At 38.3% G+C, this 21,304-nt stretch overlaps 1 protein-coding gene and 1 non-coding gene across 2 annotated transcripts; one reads left to right on the plus strand and one right to left on the minus strand.

The window, feature by feature from the left end:
• Positions 1-14,886: 14,886 nt before the first annotated feature.
• On the minus strand, positions 14,887-15,402 carry LOC107483957 (uncharacterized). Its single transcript, XM_016104571.1, has one exon. It carries the CDS (start codon positions 15,400-15,402, stop codon positions 14,887-14,889), a length of 516 nt encoding a protein of 171 aa, XP_015960057.1.
• A 1,149-nt stretch (positions 15,403-16,551) lies between these two features.
• Positions 16,552-16,658, plus strand: LOC127746998 (small nucleolar RNA R71). Its single transcript, XR_008008803.1, has one exon. It is a non-coding gene; the product is annotated as a small nucleolar RNA R71 (small nucleolar RNA).
• The last annotated feature ends 4,646 nt before the right edge of the window (positions 16,659-21,304 follow it).

A 21,304-nucleotide genomic window follows, 5' to 3' on the forward strand; every position in this document is an offset into this window, starting at 1 on the left:
ATAAGGATAGAAGAGAATTGAATAGAAAGTAATAATAATTGTATTGAAACTTGAGGTACAGCAGAGCTCCACACCCTTAATATATGGTGTGTAGAAACTCCACTGTTGAAAATACATAAGTGAAAGGTTCAGGCATGGCCAAATGGTCAGCCCCCTGAATGTGATCAATAGCCTCCTGAGATGAAGAATAAAACAAAACTGAGACCAAAGATGTCTAATACAATAGTAACTTATCCTATTTATACTAGACTAGCTACTACAGTTTACAGAAGTAAGTAATTGATGCAGAAATCCACTTTCGGGGCCCACTTAGTGTGTACTTGGGCTGAGCTTGAGCTTTACACGTGCAGAGACTTCTTTAGGAGTTGAACGCCAAGTTGTAACGTGTTTTTGGCGTTCAAACTCCGGATCATGACGTGTTTCTGGCGTTTAACTCCAGACAGCAGCATGTACTTGGCGTTCAACGCCAAGTTGCGTCGTCAATTTCCGAATAAAGTATAGACTATTATATATTGCTGGAAAGCTCTGGATGTCTGCTTTTCAACGCCGTTAAGAGCGCGCCATTTGAAGTTCTGTAGCTCCAAAAAATCCATTTCGAGTGCAGGGAGGTCAGATTCCAACAGCATCAGCAGTCCTTTTGTCAGCCTTTTTCAGAGTTTTGCTCAAATCCCTCAATTTCAGCCAGAAATTACCTGAAATCATAGAAAAACACACAAACTCACAGTAAAGTCCAGAAATGTGAATTTAACATAAAAACTAATGAAAACATCCCTAAAAGTAGCTTGAACTTACTAAAAACTACCTAAAAACAATGCCAAAAAGCGTATAAATTATCCGCTCATCAGATTACATGTCACTATATCCGCCCAAACCCCAATTTGGTCCAACATGAGAAAGCATTTCTAGCATGATCTCCTCATCCCTTTTCCAAGGCTCAGAGGAGATCCAATCATGGAGAGTTTCTTTTCCAAGACAACTAACCAATTAGATTAAGATCGAAAGCCTTCTAGTAAATCAAGAGAAAAGAAAGAAGAAGAAGAATGAAAACTATAATTGATCCATCAAATTACAACAGAGCTCCCTAACCCAATGAAAGGGGTTTAATTGTTCATAGATCTGGAAATGGAAATGAAAAAAGGTAGAACAGAATGCATGCAGAAAATAAATATACAGAGTGTAGTTCTCCAAAAGTGTAAAAGCTCTGTAATAGTTCAAAACTACTCCTATATATACTACTTTTCTTGATCTTCTAGTGAGTTTTTCAAGTCTTGGATATGAGCCTTTGATCTTGAGTTGAAGCAGTTACAATCTTCACTGGGCTCAGCTTTGTTTGCAGAAAAAGTGTGAGTTAGGCATGGGCATTAGTTAGGACGTTAGTGGCGTTAACGTTAAGTGAGGATGTGAGTTTGAGAACGTTAGTGACAATCACCTTTTCCACTAATGTTCCAACCCAAAATGATCAACGTTAACTTCAACGTTAGTGGCACTAACGTGACCACTAACGTTGCCTCTTGGTCCTTTGCAAACGTTATTGGGAATCACCTTTTCCAATAACATTGCCTTGTGCCCCCTCTCCCTACGTTAGAGTTCACGTTAGTATACTAACGTGACTCTTAACGTGGGCATGCCTAAGCTTCAAGAGCATTAGTGACACTTACCTTTGTCACTGACGCTCCAAACGCTCCTTCTTCCCACGTTAGAGTTCACATTAATTGGATTAACATGACTACTAACGTGGTGGTGATAGCCATCTCCAATGTTAGTGACAAAGGTGAGTATCACTAACGTTAGCCTATCATGCTTGGCTCCACGTTACTCTTCACGTTAGTGGTCTTAACGTGACCACTAACGTGGGCAATGTTGACTTAGTCCAAGGTTAGTGACAAAGGTGAGTGTCACTAACGTTTGCACTTTCTTCTTCATCCACGATAGAGTTCACGTTAACTAAGTTAATGTGACTCTTAACGTGGCCAATTGTGCCAATTTGAAGCGTTAGTGGCATTCACCTTTACCACTAACGCTGGAGCTCCCTTTTCCTCCACGTTAACTACCACGTTAATGTCGTTAACGTGGCAATTAACGTGGGCTATGATGGCTTCGAAGGTGTTATTGGAGATCACTTTTCTCATTAACGCTACAAGCTTCTTCCCATTCCACGTTAGTGGTCACGTTAACTAGATTAACGTGGCTACTAATGTGGCTCTTCCTTGCTTCTTTTGTCCTAAAATCAAGCAATTAAGGTGCATCAAAGCTCTATTCCAAATCAAGAGATTATGCATCATCAATTTTATCATACAATTCCTACCTAATCCTCATGAATTCATGTAAAGTTCACAATAATTGCTTGAATAAAGGTGTAAGTGTATTTTCGTCCAAAACTTGCCTATTACTAAGAAAATGCATGAAACTACCCTAAAACAGTAAAGAAAAGGTCAGTAAAACTGGCCAAGATGCCCTGGCATCATAACACCAAACTTAAAGCTTGCTTGTCCCTAAGCAGGTACTGAAACATGGGAAAGAAAAGAATGAAAGAACAAGATAAACAAGTAATCATTATAGAAGTCAAATTCCTGGTTTATGGGGTTTCAAGCGTAGCAACTTAGGTTCATTCCTTTACTGGTTTTCAGGCCTTTATCATGCCCTTGAACACTCACTTAATTGCATCCTTTGACCTTCTTTTCCAAGTTTTATTGCATTCTTCTTAGGCTAAGTGCTCTGTAAGAGGGCGACTCTTTATGATAAGCTTTCGGCCAACACTCCCGAACCAGTTAGTTTAAGGTGCTAAGTGTTAAGACACCCCTAAGGACGTACTCCCTCAAGTCTCTTTCCCCCATACATACACACCACATACACATGGTTTGTTATTTTTCTTTCTTGAGATCTTGGTGTCCAGAACCTCTTTGGGTTACTAAGTGCTTTGTAGCAAAGGTTACTCTTGATAGTGGACTTTCAGCTAATAATCCCGGATTAGTTAACCCAAGTTACCAAGTGATAAGGCACCCCTAAGAGCTTATTCATCCAAGCATATCCCTTGGACATGAACACCACAGACACATGCCTCAATATTCAAACCCTTGGTGCCTAGCATTATCTCTTATTGTTTTTCTTTCTTTTTCAAACTCTTACTGTTCTTTCTCTTCTCTTATTGGGATCTCATTGTTTGGTTAGTCTCATAGAATGTGTCTCAAGCATGTGGTTTAGAGCATATAGTTGCCAATATACCTTGTAGGTGAACCAACTTAGCTGATCAATGACCATACCACAAACTTTAAGAATTTACTTCACAAGATAACTCCACTCTTGTTTTTCATAACATTTTCTTTTTAATTAACTTAGAAGGGCAAGCATAAATATAAGCAAGATGAAAATGAAAGCTAGGGCCTAGACCAACACACTTAGACCTAAACAACAAAATCTTAAAGACAGAATTGAAAATTCTTAAGCTACTATGGAAGCATGTTTTGTTTCATACATGATTTTCCTTATTTAAAACTTGAAAAAGGATAAAACAAAGAGAGAACTCCACCACCTTTCACTTATCGGAATGCTCAGGTCCTCTCCCATGCTTGTTCTCTTTATTTCCACTTGCACTTCCTTGCATGATGATGTATGGTTACTTCCTGAGATTGATTGACTTCCTGTAAAACCATTGGAAGTTGCTTGTTTCCCCAAGCACTTCGAAAGTAGTTAGCATGCATGTATGCCTGTGAATTTCTGAACTTAATTTGGAGTGTGAAAACCAAACTTAGCTCTTTGCCTAATGCAACAACTTGAATACATGCAGAAACCTCATATGCTTTTATTCAAAATGCATTAAAAATCAAACATTCATCAAGTAGTTTTTTTGTTTGTTAGAGCAGATGCTTTATCAATAAAGGGTGGCAACGCACTCTTCACGGTGAGTCTTTTGGTGGAACACCAAACTTAGAGTTTCATATTCACCCTTGGAAGGTTTTGGTGTGCAACACCAAACTTAGCTCCTCACAATACAGAGAATTCTACTTGAGTCCTTTATTGAAATAATAATGAAAAGAGACTACCTCAGGCTGGGTTGCCTCCCAACAGAGCGCTTTTTTAGCGTCGCTAGCTCGATGGTGGTTTCTCTAGTTGAGATTATACTTCTGTTTGGGGTCTTCCCCCATGCTACCTAAGTAGTGCTTGAGTCTTTTCCCATTCACAGTGAATGTCCTCTTTGAACTTTCTTCCATGATTTCTATGTGTCCATAAGGTGAAACCTTTGTGACTAGAAAGGGCCCAGACCATCTTGATTTGAGTTTCCCAGGAAATAGTTTCAGTTTGGAGTTGTAGAGAAGCATATGTTATCCTTCTTTGAAACTTCTTGGTGCCAGGTTGAGATCATGTCTCCTTTTTGCTTTTTCCTTGTAGATCTTGGTTTTATAGGCTTGAGACCTAAACTCTTCCAGTTCTTGCAGTAGCAAAATCCTCTTTTCACTAGCAGCAGTGCTGTCCATGTTTAATATCTTGAGAGCCCAAAAGGCTTTGTGCTCCAGCTCTAATGGTAAGTGACATGCCTTTCCGTACACCAGTTGATATGGGGACATCCCAATTGGTATTTTGAAGGCTGTCCTGTATGCCCAAAGAGCATCATCTAGCTTCTTCGCCCAGTCCTTTCTTGATGCCCCCACAGTCTTTTCCAAGATTCTTTTTAACTCTGTTGGATATCTCGATTTGCCCACTTGTTTAGGGATGATAAGGTGTGGCAACCTTATGCTTCACCCCATACCTTAGGAGTAGGGTCTCCAATGGTCTATTGCAGAAATGACTCCCTCCGTCACTGATGAGAGCTCATGGGACTCCAAATCTGGTGAAGATATTCTTTCTAAGAAAGTTTATGACCACCTTATTGTTATTTGTTGGGGTTGCCATGGCCTCCACCCACTTAGATACATAGTCCATTGCCACCAAGATATACTTGTTCAAATATGAGGTTGGGAACGGTCCCATGAAGTCGATCCCCCATACATCGAACAGTTCAAGTTCTAGAATGTATTGCTGTGGCATCTCATTTCTCTTGGGCAGATTTCCAGCCCTTTGGCACTCATTGCAGCTCCTCACCAGTTTCTTAGCATCCTTGAAGATAGTGGGCCAGAAGAACCCACATTGCAGTACCTTTGCTGCGGTTCTTTCTTCTCCAAAATGACCTACATAGCTAGCACCATGACAACTCCACAGGACCTCTCGTCCTTCTTCTTCTGAAATGCACCTTCTAAGGATTCCATCTGAGCATTTCTTGAAAAGATAAGGTTCATCCCTAATAAAATACTTAGCATCATTAATGAGTTTTCTTCTTTGATGTTTGTTGATCCCATGAGGTAGGTCACCGGCTACTTTAAAATTGGCAATATTTGCAAACCAGGGTGCTTTGTGAACCAACATTAACTGCTCATCTGGGAAGAACTCATTTACACTTGTATCATGTGTAGCATCTTTCTCACAAAGGATTTTGGATAGATGATATGCTACCTTGTTATCCACACCCTTTTTGTCTCTAATCTCAATGTTGAATTCCTGCAACAATAAGATCCATCTGATTAGTCTTGGTTTTGACTCCTGTTTGGCAAATAGATATTTGAGTGCTGTGTGATCAGTGAAAACAATAACTTTAGAGCCAATGAGGTCTGATCTAAATTTGTCAAATGCAAAAACTATTGCCAGCAATTCCTTTTCGGTAGTGGTGTAATTTCGTTGAGTGTTGATGATTGGATTTTTGATGGCTTAGAAATTTACTAATGAAATCTCGTTGTAAAGTATAGTTTCTAAACCAAGCAATAATCCTTTCATACAAAAGATTGTTTGTCACAAGTAACAAACCCCTAAATTTATAAACCGAAGTATTGAACCTCGAGTCGTTCTCCTTAGGAATTACAATAAAGTGTCTTGTTATTGGTTATGAGTTATTTTGGGGTTTTTGAGATTTTAGACAAGAAATATAAATGGCAAAGAAATAAACTAACAACTAACAAAGCTCTTAGCAAGATATGAGAACTAGAAGTCCAATCCTAGTTATCCTCCTCAATTGTAACCACAAATTGCTCATTGCTACGACTTAGTTAACATCTAACCATGGAGGAAAGTCAAGTGGATGAATCAATTTGATTCCTCAAGTCCTAATCAACTCCTAAAGGAAAGACTAGCTTTAGAGGCATTCAAATCAATTAGCAACTTCTAATTATCAATCAACAAAGGAATTAAATAACTCAAGAGTCACTAATTACTCTACCTAGGCCAAGAGGAACAAAATCTACACTAAAGCTAGAAGAAGTATTTTAACAAACACATAAAAGGCATAGAAAGAAAGCACATGAAATCTACAACAAGAATGAAATCTAACAACAATTATTGAAAGGAATTAACAACAACAATCAAAAGAAACACATTTATTATGAATTACCTTGATTGAATTGAAAGACAGTAGAAGAAACAAAAGTAGATCTACAACAAAACACAAGAACAACATAAAGAAAATTACAACAAAAGAATGGAAGAAGAATGAATGTAACTACAAGGAATTGAGAAGATAGAAGTAGAAGAAGATGAATTAAAATCTAGATCTAAGAACTAAACCAAATCCTAATCCTAATCCTAGAGAGAAGTGAGAGCTTCTCTCTCTGGAAACTAACTCTAACTACTAAACTAATCTAAACTAAACTAATGGTAACTCACTTGTTCATCCCTCTTCAATATTTGGCTTAAATAGCATAAAAAATGAGTTGGATTGGGCCCACAAGGCTTTAGAATTCGCTGGCCACGTATTGCTTTATGTGGATCATATGGCAGCAACGATGCGTGTGCGTACAGTGCACGTGCGCATCACCAAACGTGTAGCAACTATGGCAAATCTTATATCATTTCGAAGCCCCAAATGTTAGCTTTCCAACCCAACTCGAACCGCATCATTTAGATCTATGTAGCTCAAGTTATGGTCTATTAAGTGCGAAGAGGTCGGCTTGACAGCTTTTGCGATTCCTTCATTTCTTCATGAGTTCTCCAGTTTTACATGCTTTTCCTTTTTTTCCTTTATCCAATCTTTGCCTCCTAAATCTAAAATTACTTAAAAAACATATCAAGGCATCTAATGGAATCAAGGTGAATTAAATTTAGCCATTTTAAGACCTAAAAAGCATGTTTTCACTCTTAAGCACAATTAAAGGAGAATATACAAAACCATGCTATTTCATTGAATAAATGTGGGTAAAAGGTGATAGAATCCCCAAAAATCAATACAAGATAAATCCTAAAAATGAGGTTTATCAACCTCCCCACACTTAAACCTAGCATGTCCTCATGCTTAAACCAAGAATGAAGTAAGGGTATGGCATTTATTCAATGGAAACTAACTAAATGCAATCTACTTATATGCAACTATCTACATGAATGCAATTGCTTGGTCAAAATAAATTAATTCCCAAGAAGCATATATGCACAAGGGCTAAGGACTAGCAAGTCTAATCCACAATTGGATTGAGTTATTAAATATTTTTATAAACTTGCATGAAAAGTGATATTTATGGATGGAAGCATGTTATTGAGCATCAAACCCTCACCGGATGTATTTGCACTCTATTCGCTCAAGTATTTGGGGTTGATTCTGTCAATTCTCTCCTAATCATACTTTCCAAGATTTGTTTTTCTTCTAACAATCAACAAATATTTCATGCATACATACATATATCATGAGGTCTCTTCTTTAGGTTGTAATGGGGCTAGGGTCAAGGTATGATGCATATATGGTTAAGTGAGCTTGAAATTTGAATCTTTGATAAGTTTAAACTTCCCACCTAACCTATGACATCCTATACAATTAAGTGCTAACCTAACTACCTATCCTTCTCACTTTTTCACATACTTATGCATTCCTTTTTATTTCACAACACATATGCATTGATTTTATTGGACTACACTTTGCTTTGGGGAATTTTATCCCTTTTTTATTTCTTTCTTTTTCTTCTTTTTCTTTCTTTTTCTATATTTTTTTCTTTTCCATATTATTTTTTTTCTTTTCTTTTTTCTCTTTTTTTTTATATACAAGAGCATCAATGCATAAGGTTTTACATTTGATCAATACATGAGTATGTACCCAAATTTCAATAAAAATACAAAATACACCCTTTTTTCCCAACCAATGTCCCAAGTTTTCCCACTCTTGAATGTTGCTCACACACACTAGCCTAAACTAATCAAAGATCCAAATAAGGACATTTATTTTTTTTCGCTTTAGGCTTGTAATGTGCTAAATTAAGAACAAGTGGGTTAATCGTAGGCGCAAATTGGCTAACAATGGAAGATAAAAGGTAAGGCTATTTGGGTAAGTGAGCTACATGAAATGACGGCCTCAATCATATAAATGCATGAATACATAAAATAATGGATATAAAGAATCAAACAATTCAAAGATTACAATCATAGAAAGAGAATAATGCACACAAGAAGGAAAATAAGTGGTTATAAGATGTAACCACACCATTAGGCTCAAATCTCACTTGCTTGTGTTCTTAGCTCAAAAATTCATGTTCCACAATATATATAATTCAAGAAAGTTCTATGAAAAGTTTTCACTCAAATCAATTGGTGCCCTATAGATAGAATTCTTGAAAAATTTTATTATTTTGACTAAGCTTATTGTGTATATATATGCAACAAGAATCCTAAAAACCTAAAATGGAATGCAAAAGTGTTGGAATTAGAAATTTGTCACCCAAAATCGCCGACCGGTCGGACAACCTCCCCACACTTAAAAGTTTGCACCGTCCTCGGTGCATTCAAAGATGAGCAAGGGGGTACGGCGACTCTCTGGATTGCTGCGTGTTCTTAGTCTTGCTTCCGTTATTGCTTGTGGTGCATTCATCATTAAAAACAAAAATATAACACCATAAGATGAGAGAACAAAAGCAAGGAAGCATACATTGTTGGAATGAGGTAAATTACTAGAATTGAGTGAGTGAATTAGTGTGACATTAGTGACAAATAAGTGTGTGAATTCTAAATTGGGCGCCTTTTAGAACACACGTTAGCATAAAAGGGCGATGTCACAAAAGAAGCATGCATTTCACTTATCCTAGTGTGCTTGAGATATTTTAAGTGAACTTGTAAGGTAAAACAAGCATTAAAGAAGGCAATTCTCATCACTTGGTATTTTCAAAAGGTAAGTATGAAGAACTCAAAACCAAGTAGCAAAGTATAACCTCAATCATAGAATCCAACAAAGATTATAAACATAATGATGTTAAGAAAACATCCCTTTTTAATACTCAGCAGCAATTAATGGTAAACAAGGATATCAATCCAACACTTATAATGAAAAAGAGATAATGGAATGAAAACTAACTAAAACTAACTAACTAATCACTAACTAACTAACTAAAATAAATGGTTAACAATGGTATTTGGGAGTGTTAGATGGGGGGTAGAAGAAGGGAAGAAGAAAGGAGAAGGAAAGAAATAGAAAGAGGAGAAGAAAAAAATGTAGTGAAGGAAGGGCATCCGCACGTACGCACGCATGCCGCGCGCGCATCGGTGGCTTATTTCGAGAGTTGTGCGTATGCATCAAGTGCGCGTACGCGCGAGTGGGGTTGTGCCAAAGGCACAACGTTGGCGCAGTGCAGGCACAACCCTCTGGAAAATATATGGAATGTGGAACTTCTCAATCCACGCGTACACACACATGGTGCACGCGCGTGGTTGGTCGAAAACGCTTGGTGCACGTGTACGCGTACAGTGCACGTACGCATGGATGGTGCTCTGTTGTTTTTTTTTTTAATTTTCTCTATGTTTTTGCACCAATCCAAGAATTCTAATCCTCCAAACAACTACCAAAACACCCTAAAACCTTATTTAACATAATAAAATACTAATTAAACTCAAAAAACTAATCAAAACATGAAATTAAACTAATCACTAATATGTATAAAAAGAGAAAATGAAAAGAACAAGCTTGGGGCTCCCAAAGTTGGTCCTCTTCTTGTAATCCGGGATCCCACACTTTGTTTTCACACCCGTCTTGAAGTTTATCATCATTATTAGTCCATCCGGGTGGTGAACAAGAAGAATCCTCTATGAAGTGCCCAACAATCCTCCTAGACCCATCTATTTGAGCACTATTCCCACCTTTGTATTCAACTCTTGAAGTATCAACCAAAATGAGCCTTGATTTACAACGCCAACCACAAAACATCTTTCGCTTACGCTTCATCCCACAAAGCATCCTAAGTTGACCATCTGTTTCAAGCAAGCCATACTCAAGTGGGACAATAAAGCTAATAGAAATGAATTTTATCCACTCAAGTGAAGGAGTAGATGACAACCTAGGCAAAGATGCTTCCAACGATCTTGACAAAGCGTATTCCACTCCCATCCTTCTATTTCTAAGGACTTCCACCTCTTCACAAGATTTCTCTAATTCATTCCTTTGCTCAGTAATACTATCTAAGCCTTTTCCCTTAATCAAACTATAATTGAGAGGGTGAAAGAAGTTTACCTCCACAATATTTTCAAATGCACCGGGAGAAGGTTCTTCAAGTTGAAAGGATTCTCCAACACTAGGACTTAATGCTTGCTCTTCATTGCCATGGGAACTCAATTCTTGCTCTATCCCATCCAAGTCTTCATATGGAATATGCCTTGGAAGGTGTGCACTTTCCTCCCTAGCATCAATTTCAATCATCTTGGAGGGTTTTCTTCAACTCTATGTTACCATGGAGGCTCCGCATCTCTTAAGTCTTCTACCGCTTCTTCCTTGTCTTCAAAAATTAAAGCTTCCTCCAATTGTTCCAATACAAAGTAACTTCCCTCATTTCCCACCGGAGTTTTCAATCTCTCCTTCATGCTATGTTCTTCATTCGATTCTCCACATGTAGCCGTGGAAGTTCCTTGAGTGTTCAAGCATTGGGAGGCTAATTGATTTGTTACCGCATCTAAGGTGGCCATGAAATTTTGCACATCCCTTTTCATCTCTTCTTGCCCTTGAACAAGAACACCAAGGTTTTCATCCATTAGAGATTGGGGTGGGTGGAAGGGTTCCTCATTTTGGGGAAATGGTTCATAGTGGGAAGGTGGTTCTTCTTGGTAGAGTTGTGGTGGTTCAATATTCTCAACTCTTTCCACTTGTTGCACAACACACTCCATGGTTGCTTGAAATTGATCCAATGCTTCCTTGAGACGATCCATTGACTCTTGTTCCTCTTGGATTATATGATTAGGATCATGTGGCTCTTGGATCAATGGATATGAGTATTCTTTCATGGGAGGTTGTGGTGGAAAGTAGTATTCATCTTGTGGTTGAAAATTTTCATATATTGGAGGTGGTTCATCTTGGTAATAATGTGGAGGAGGTGGCTCTTGAAAATATTGATATTGGAATGGTGGTGGCTCTATATGTGGTTCATATGGCTCATATGGTTGTTGGTAGGATAGATATGGATTAGGGTCATATGAAGGTGGTTGGTAAGAAGGGGCTTGTGAGTATGGTTGAGAGTTATGTTGAGGATATAGTTCATAGGCATATGGTGGTGGTTCTTGAAAGTCACAAGGTGATTCACCATAGCCATTGGATTGAAATGCATCATAGAATGGCTCTTCTTCATAGTGCATTGGTGGAGGTTGTTGCCAAGAGGATTGATCATATGCATATGGCTCCTCCCACCTTTGGTTATCCCATCCTTGATACACATTCTCATTATAGTTCTCATCACCTACAACATAATTGTAACTACACTCATAGCCAAAGTGAGAATTCATGATAATAAGAGAGGGCAAAAACAAAAAATAGGAACAAATAAAGAGAACAAACTAAAAACTAACAAAGAAGCAAAAAGCAAACATATTTACAATATTCACATATATACAATAACCAATAACACAACACCATTGCAATTCCCCAGCAACGGCGCCATTTTGATGATTGGATTTTTGACGGCTTAGAAATTCACTAATGAAATCTCGTTGTAAAGTATAGTTTCTAAACCAAGCAATAATCCTTTCATACAAAAGATTGTTTGTCACAACTAACAAACCCCTAAATTTATAAACTGAAGTATTGAACCTCGGGTCGTTCTCCCTAGGAATTACAATAAAGTGTCTTGTTATTGGTTATGAGTTATTTTGGGGTTTTTGAGATTTTAGACAAGAAATATAAATGGCAAAGAAAATAAACTAACAACTAACAAAGCTCTTAGCAAGATATGAGAACTAGAAGTCCTATTCTAGTTATCCTCCTCAATTGTAACCACAAATTGCTCATTGCTACCACTTAGTTAACTTCTAACCATGGAGGAAAGTCAAGTGGATGAATCAATTTGATTCCTCAAGTCCTAATCAACTCCTAAAGGAAAGACTAGCTTTAGAGGCATTCAAATCAATTAGCAACTTCTAATTATCAATCAATAAAGGAATTAGATAACTCAAGAGTCACTAATTACTCTACCTAGGCCAAGAGGAACAAAATCTACACTAAAGCTAGAAGAAGCATTTTAACAAACACATAAAAGGCATAGAAAGAAAGCACATGAAATCTACAACAAGAATGAAATCTAACAACAATTATTGAAAGGAATTAACAATAACAATCAAAAGAAACACATTTATTATGAATTACCTTGATTGAATTGAAAGAGAGTAGAAGAAACAAAAGTAGATCTACAACAAAACACAAGAACAACATAAAGGAAATTACAACAAAAGAATAGAAGAAGAATGAATGTAACTACAAGGAATTGAGAAGATAGAAGTAGAAGAAGATGAATTAAAATCTAGATCTAAGAACTAAACCAAATCCTAATCCTAATCCTAGAGAGAAGTGAGAGCTTCTCTCTCTAGAAACTAACTCTAACTACTAAACTAAGCTAAACTAAACTAATGGTAACTCACTTGTTCATCCCTCCTCAATCCTTGGCTTAAATAGCATCAAAAATGAGTTGGATTGGGCCCACAAGGCTTTAGAATTTGCTGGCCACGTATTGCTTTAAGTGGATCATATGGCAGCAACGACGCGTGCGTGTACAGTGCACGTGCGCATCACCAAACGTGTAGCAACTATGGAAAAATCTTATATTATTTCGAAGCCCCCGATGTTAGCTTTCCAGCCCAACTAGAACCGCATCATTTGGACCTCTGTAGCTCAAGTTATGGCCTATTAAGTGCGAAGAGGTCGGCTTGACAGCTTTTGCGATTCCTTCATTTCTTCTTGAGTTCTCCATTTTTACATGCTTTTCCTTTATTTCCTTTATCCAATCTTTGCCTCCTAAATCTGAAATTACTTAACAAACATATCAAGGCATCTAATGGAATTAAGGTGAATTAAATTTAGTCATTTTAAGACCTAAAAAGCATGTTTTCACTCTTAAGCACAATTAAAGGAGAATATACAAAACCATGCTATTTCATTGAATAAATGTGGATAAAAGGTGATAGAATCCCCAAAAATCAATACAAGATAAACCCTAAAAATGGGGTTTATCAAGTGTCATTGAGAACCTGGCTGGCATAGTATATGACATGCACCAAATTTTCTTTTCTCTATCCTAACACTGCCCCAACTGCGAAATCAGATGCGTCACACATCAGTTTAAATGGCAAATTCCAATCAGGTGGGGTGATGATAGGAGCTGAGGATAGCTTTTTTTTCAAGTTTTCAAATGCAAGCATGCACTTCTCATCAAAGATAAATGGTTTATCAGACATAAGGAGATTGCTTAAGGGCTTGGCGATTTTTGAAAAATCTTTAATAAATCTTCTGTAGAAGCCAGCATGCCCCAAAAAGCTTCTAATTGCCTTGACATCACTTGGTGGAGGTAATTTTTTAATTAGCTCCACCTTAGCTCTGTCCACCTCAATACCTTGGTTAGAAACTTTATGGCCAAGGACTATTCCATCTGTCACCATAAAGTGACATTTTTCCCAATTCAAGACCAAATTGGTCTCCTGACATCTTTTTAATACCAAGGCAAGATGATTTAGGCAATTAGGAAAGGAATCTCTAAATACTGAGAAGTCATCCATGAAGACTTCAATGTACTTTTCTATCATATCTGAGAAGATGGAAAGCATGCAGCATTGAAAAGTTACTGGCGTATTACATAGCCTAAATGGCATACGCCTATAGGCAAACACCCCATATGGGCAAGTAAATGATGTTTTCTCCTGGTCTCTTGGATCAACCACTATTTGGTTATATCCTGAATAACCATCTAGAAAACAATAGTATGCGTGTCCTGCAAGTCTTTCTAGCATCTGGTCCATGAAGGAAAGTGGGAAATGATCTTTTCTCGTGGCTTCATTGAGTTTTCTGTAACCAATACACATCCTCCATCCTGTGACAGTTCTTGTAGGGATCAGCTCATTCCTTTCATTGGGTACCACAGTGATTCCTCCTTTCTTGGGGACCACTTGGATGGGGTTGACCCATGGGCTATCCGAAATTGGGTAGATTACTCCTCCCTGCCACAGCTTCATGACTTCCTTCTATACCACTTCCTTCATAATTGGATTCAGCCTCCTTTGTGGTTGAATGGAAGGTTTGGCATCATCTTCCAATAGTATCTTATGCATGCATATGGCCGAACTGATTCCCTTCAAGTCAGCAAGTGTCCATCCGATGGCATCCTTATGCTTTTGTAAGACTTGAAGCAACTCTTCCTCCTGTTCTTGGTTGAGGGCTGAATTTATGATCACTGGATAACTTTCATGCTCTCCTAAGTATGCATACTTGAGAGTGGGTGGTAGTTCCTTTAATTCAAGTTTAGGTGCTTCTTTTCTTTTATCCTTTCCCTCTAGTGTGCCATGAACATGAGTTTCAGCTGTTGCAACCTCTTTGCTTGATGCTGATTCCTCTTCTTCTGTTAACCCCTCAAGTTCTTCTTCTTCAAGAGTTTCTTACACCACAGCATCCACTGAGTCCAACCTCATACATTCTCCCAGTGAGTCTTGTGGGTAACTCATGGCCTTGAACACATTGAATATTACTTTCTCCTCATGTAGCCTAAGGACAAGCTCACCCTTTTGGACATCAATGATGGCTCTGGTGGTGGCCAAGAATGGCCTTCCCAAGATGATAGAGGTCTTAGCTCCTTCCTCTATGTCCAATACTACGAAGTCTGCTGGAAAGATAAAGTCTCCTACCTTCACCAACAAGTCTTCCACTATTCCGTGAGGAAATTTGAATGACCAGTTTGCTAGTTGCAAGGCCATTCTTGTTGGTTTGATCTCCTCAATCCTCATCTTTCGCATCATTGCTAAGGACATCAAATTTATGCTTGTCCCTATATCACATAGAGCCTTCTCTATAGTGATTTCCCCTATGATACAAGGGATTTGGAAACTCCCAGGATCCTTCAATTTCTGAGGTAGTTTGTGCTGGATAATGACACTGCATTCTTCGGTGAGTATCATAGTTTTGTTGTTCTTCTAGCTTCTCTTCTTAGTCATTAACTCCTTCAAGAACTTGGCATAGAGCGGCATTTGCTCTATTACTTCAGCAAAGGATATGTTGATCTGTAGTTTCTTGAAGATTTCCAAGAACCTTGAGAATTGGTTATCCTATCCCTTCTTCTTTAATTGCTGGGGGTATGGGGCTTTTGGGAAGCATGGTTTCAGCACTTCTCCATATTGCTGGGGCTTAGGAGTGGAGACTTGCATTTCCTCTTGTCCCTTTTCTTTTTCATCTGAGTTCTTCTCTTGTGGTTTCTTGTGGATCTCCCTCAATTCCTTCCCATTTTTGAGAGTGATAGCCTGACACTCCTCCCTTGGAGTTGAATTAGTGTTGCTGCAAATGTTGTGGCCAGGTGCTTGCTTGAATAAGTAGCCAATTTGTGTTTCAAGTTTCTTGATGGCAGCATCTTGATTCTGCATATTGGATCGCACTTCTTCCCGAAAAACTTTACTGTCTTGAATTTCCTTACATATGCTTTCAAGTAGAGTCTCAATTTTAGAAAGTCTATCTTCGGTTGGTGATGGTGGGTTGGGGTTAGGTGGTTGAGAAGGGTGATTAGGTGGGTGTTGATAGATCTCTGTGAGGTATGTTGGTAAGTTGCATTGTTGTTGGGATTGTGGTTGTGGCGTCTCTGGTCTTGACCTTGGTCTTGTTGATTTCTCCATCCAAAATTAGGGTGGTTTCTCCAACCAGAATTATAAGTTTTAGAGTATGGATCATGGTTCTGTCTAGGTGAGTTTCCAACATAGTTGGCTTGTTCCTAGTCACCTTCTTCTCCTACATTCACTCCTTCTTGAGCTGGTGATAAGGTGATGACTGCTGCCACTTGGTTTTCTTTCACCTTCTTGGTAAGATCTGCTAGCTGCTTGGTGATCATCTTGTTTTGAGCCAATAGTGCATCCATGTGGTTCAGCTCCATTACTCCTCAAGTGTTGCTTTTTTCAGAAGCATAGAAGTAGTCATTCTCAGCGACCGTCTCAATGACATCTATGGCTTCTTCAATGGTTTTCTTCTTGTTTAGAGAGCCCCCTGATGAATGGTCTACGGCCTTCTTTGACTCATAAAAAAGACCTTCATAGAAGATGTGTAGTTGAACCCATTCATTGAACATGTTTTTTGGTGGGCATCTTCTTGTTAAATCCTTAAACCTCTCCCATGCCTCATAGAGAGTCTCACCATCTTGTTGCCTGAAGGTTTGTACCTCAGCTCTCAGCCTGTTGATTCTTTGAGAGGGTAGAATATTACCAAAAATTTGTTTACCACGTCTTCCCAATTCGTTAAGCTCTCCTTCAGGAAGGACTCCAGCCACTTAGATGCTTTGTCCCTGAGTGAAAAAGGGAACAAAAGCAACCTATAGACATCCGAATGAACGCCATTAGACTTTACAGTGTCACATATTCTTAGGAAGGTGGTTAGATGTTGATTGGGGTCTTCTTGTGCACTTCCTCCAAATGAGCAATTGTTCCGAACAAGGGTGATGAGCTGGGGTTTCAATTCAAAGTTGTTGGCATGTATGGTGGGCTTTTGGATGTTACTTCCATAATTTCCTGGGTTTGGATTGATGTAGGAGCCTAGAACTCTCCTTTCTTGCCCAGCATGATTCACAGGGCCTTCTCTGGCATGGTTGTGAGCTTCTTCTTCATGGTTATTTTCCAGGTTCTCCTCCATGTTTGTTTCAAAGTACTCTTCCTCTTCCTCAGCACCAACAACTCTTTTTCCTCTTGCTTCCCTCCTCAATCGACGGAGGGTCCTCTCAGGTTTGGAATCAAAGGAAGTTGAAGCTCCACTTCATCTCCCTGTCATACAATTAACAGAGCACACAGCAAGGAAACAAATGATGTAATTATTCTTGTTAGAGTGATTGTTAGTGTGAGTGGTGCAAATTATCAAACAGTTAGTGGGTTAGTAAGCAGAATTGTAAGTAAATTCAAAGAAAAAGAAAACAACGAGGGGATAGGGGATGACGAAGAAGATGAATTGAAACTAAGAGTAAATGACTAAGCAAATTAAATAATAAAAATAAAATTCTCAATCTAGTGAACTTCCAACTTAATCATTATTGATACAAAATCAATCCCCGGCAACGGTGCCATAAACTTGATGCACGAAAACTTGTCTCTCAACAAATTTCCCTTCGGCAAGTATACCAAATTATCGTCAAGTAAAAACTCACAATAGAGTGAGGTCGAATCCCACAGGGATTGATTGGTCAAGCAACTTTAGTTAGAAGAGTGTGCTAGTTGAGCTAAACAGAATGTAGTTGAGATTTTCTAGAAATTAAATGGCGGGAAAGTAAATTGAAGAAAATAAAGTGCAGAATCGTAAATGGGGATTTAGAAAGATGAACATGGAAATAAATGGCAGAAAGTGAAGAGAATGGGTAAGATCAGAGATGGGGATTCATTGGGCTTAGGAGATGTTACATTCTCCAGATCAAGTTCATTCTCATCTCTTCCTCAATTAATGCATTCATTGATCTCCTTGGCAATCTTAAGTGATTGGATCCCAATTCCTTGGCAATCCAATCTCTCTAAGCTTGAACAATTGCCCAATTCCTTGATTTAATTGCTCATGGAAAGAGATGAAGTGTGGTCACTGATTATACCACATGTATTTCCAAATCAAAGTGTTGGGAGGATTACATGTCACTATATCTGCCCAAACCCCAATTTGGTCCAACATGAGAAAGCATTTCTAGTATGATCTCCTCATCCCTTTTCCAAGGCTCAGAGGAGATCTAATTATGGAGAGTTTCTTTTCCAAGACAACTAACCAATTAGATTAAGATCGAAAGCCTTCTAGTAAATCAAGAGAAAAGAAAGAAGAAGAAGAATGAAAACTATAATTGATCCATTAAATTACAACAGAGCTCCCTAACCAAATGAAAGGGGTTTAGTTGTTCAAAGCTCTGGAAATGGAAATGAAAAAGGGTAGAACAGAATGCATGCAGAAAGTAAATATACAGAGTGTAGTTCTCCAAAAGTGCAAAAGCTCTATAATAGTTCAAAACTACTCCTATATATACTACTCTTCTTGATCTTCTAGTGAGTTCTTCAAGTCTTGGATATGGGCCTTTGATCTTGAGTTGAAGCAGTTACAATCTTCAGTGGGCTTAGCTTTGTTTGTAGAAAAAGTGTGAGTTAGGCATGGGAGTTAGTTAGGACGTTACTGGCGTCAACGTTAAGTGAGGATGTGGGTTCGAGAACGTTAGTGACAATCACCTTTTCCACTAATGTTCCAACCCAAAATGATCAACGTTTACTTCAACGTTAGTGGCACTAACGTGACCACTAACGTTGCTTTATAATCCATCGCAAGCGTTATTGGGGATCACCTTTTCTAATAATGTTGTCTTGTGCCCCTCTTTTCCTACGTTAGAGTTCACGTTAGTATAACTAACGTGACTCTTAATGTGGGCATGCCTAAAGCTTCGAGAGCGTTAGTGACACTTACCTTTGTCACTAACGCTCCAAATGCTCCTTCTTCCCACGTTAGAGTTCACGTTAATTGGATTAACGTGACTACTAACGTGGTGGTGATAGCCATCTCCAACGTTAGTGACAAAGGTGAGTGTCGCTAACGTTGGCCTATCATGCTTGGCTCCACGTTACTCTTCACGTTAGTGGTCTTAACGTGACCACTAACGTGGGCAATGTTGGCTTAGTCCAACATTAGTGACAACGGTGAGTGTCACTAACGTTGGCACTTTCTTCTTCCTCCATGTTAGAGTTCACGTTAACTAAGTTAACGTGACTCTTAACGTGGCCAATTGTGCCAATTTGGAGCGTTAGTGGCATTCACCTTTACCACTAATGCTGGAGCTCCCTTTTCCTCTACGTTAACTACCACGTTAATGTAGTTAACGTGGCAATTAACGTGGGCTATGATGGCTTCGAAGGCGTTATTGGCGATCACTTTTCTCATTAATGCTACAAGCTTCTTCCCATTCCACATTAATGGTCACATTAACTAGATTAACGTGGCTACTAACGCGGCCCTTCCTTGCTTCCTTTGTCCTGAAATCAAGCAATTAAGGTGCATCAAAGCTCTGTTCCAAATCATGAGATTATGCATAATCAATTTTATCATACAATTCCTGCCTAATCCTCATGAATTCATGTAAAGTTCACAATAATTGCTTGAATCAAGGTGTAAGTGTATTTTCATCCAAAACTTGCCTATTTACTGAGAAAATGCATGAAAGTACCCTAAAACAGTAAAGAAAAGGTCAGTCAAACTGGCCAAGATGCCCTGGCATCATCTAGTTGCATGTTCTAGGTTTGGTGTCCTTTGTGTTTTCGTCACCTAAAAAAATAGTTTTTATCTGTTCAATCCTTGCATTTGCCGAATGTGTCTATTTTCTTGGGAATAGTTGCCCCTTGAGTCTTTCTTTCTAAAATCTTTTTAAAAATAATTTTTCTTTGATTAGATCTTGTGCCAAATTTTAAGTTTGGTGTTCTCTTGTTAATTTTTCTTTAGTTTTCGAAAATTTATTTTGGTCTTCTAAAAATTTTAAGTTTGGTGTTCTTTCTTTTTGTTCTTGTTGTTCTTGTAAGTCTTCAAAGTGTTCTTGGGTCTTCCTTGTGTCTTGATCTTAAAATTTTTAAGTTTGGTGTGCCTTGGTGTTTTCCCTCCAAAATTTTCGAAAACAAGGAGCACTGGATCTAAAAATTTTAAATCTTGTATCTTTGGTGTGTTTTTCTCTTTCATAAAAAAAATTCAAAAATAAAAAAAATATTTTCCTAAATATAAAATAAAATTTTTATTTACATCATCTCCCTTTCTCCATCATGGAACTAAGTGGAAACGAACAGTTCAGAAGGACTCTGGGGTCATATGCTAACCCCGCTACTGCTTCATATAGGAGTAGTATCTGTATACCCTCCATCCGGGTCAGTAGTTTTGAGTTGAATCCTCAGCTCATTATCATGGTGCAGCAAAATTGCCAGTATTCCGGTCTACCACAGGAAGAACCTACTGAGTTTCTAGACAGTTCTTACAAATTCCTGACACAGTACTTGATAAGGAAGTAGACCATGATGTCTACAGATTATTACTGTTTCCATTTGCTATAAAAGACCAAGCTAAGAGGTGGTTAAATAATCAACCTAAGGCCAACATAAGGACATGGAAACAGCTGTCAGAAAAATTTCTGAATCAATATTTCCCTCCTAAGAGGATGACACAGTTAAGGCTGGACATCCAAGGCTTTAAACAAGAGGATAATGAATCTCTTTACAATTTCTGGGAGAGGTATAGAGAGATGCTGAGGAAATGCCCCTCTGAAATGTTTTCAGAATGGGTGCAGTTAGACATTTTCTACTATGGGCTTACAGAAAAAGCTCAGATATCTCTAGACCACTCAGCTGGTAGATCTATACACATGAGAAAGACAATTGAAGAGGCTCAAGAGCTTATAGATACTGTTGCTAAAAATCAGCGTCTGTACTTGAGTAGTGAGTCCTCCATGAAGGAAGAGGTTAAAGCAGTATCTACTGACCTTAGTCCTCCAGAAAAAGTTGCTAAACTCAACCAGCAATTACTTACTCTGACAAAATAGTTAGCAGAATTTAAAAAAATGTTACAAGATACTCAGGATGCTAATAAGAATATGGAAGCACAACTTGACCAGACAAGACAACATTTATCTAAACAAATAATAGAAGAATGTCAAGCTGTTCAATTAAGGAGTGGAAAAACATTAAATACATCAACTCAAAGCAGCAGAAAGCCAAGGAAAGAACAGCTGACAAAGGATGAATAGAATGCTACCCAAAATCCCTCTGAGGACAGTAAGAGCCTAGAAAGGAATAATTCTGGTGTTCAAACGCTAGAAAAGGGTGACAAACTGGTGTTAAACGC

Source organism: Arachis duranensis, chromosome 4, assembly GCF_000817695.3.
Source record: "Arachis duranensis cultivar V14167 chromosome 4, aradu.V14167.gnm2.J7QH, whole genome shotgun sequence".
Lineage (NCBI taxonomy): Eukaryota > Viridiplantae > Streptophyta > Magnoliopsida > Fabales > Fabaceae > Arachis > Arachis duranensis.

Bases quoted from the DNA above. Each gene is read 5' to 3' on its own strand.
- LOC107483957 (XM_016104571.1), bottom strand. From the start codon at position 15,402: ATGATACTCACCGAAGAATGCAGTGTCATTATCCAGCACAAACTACCT.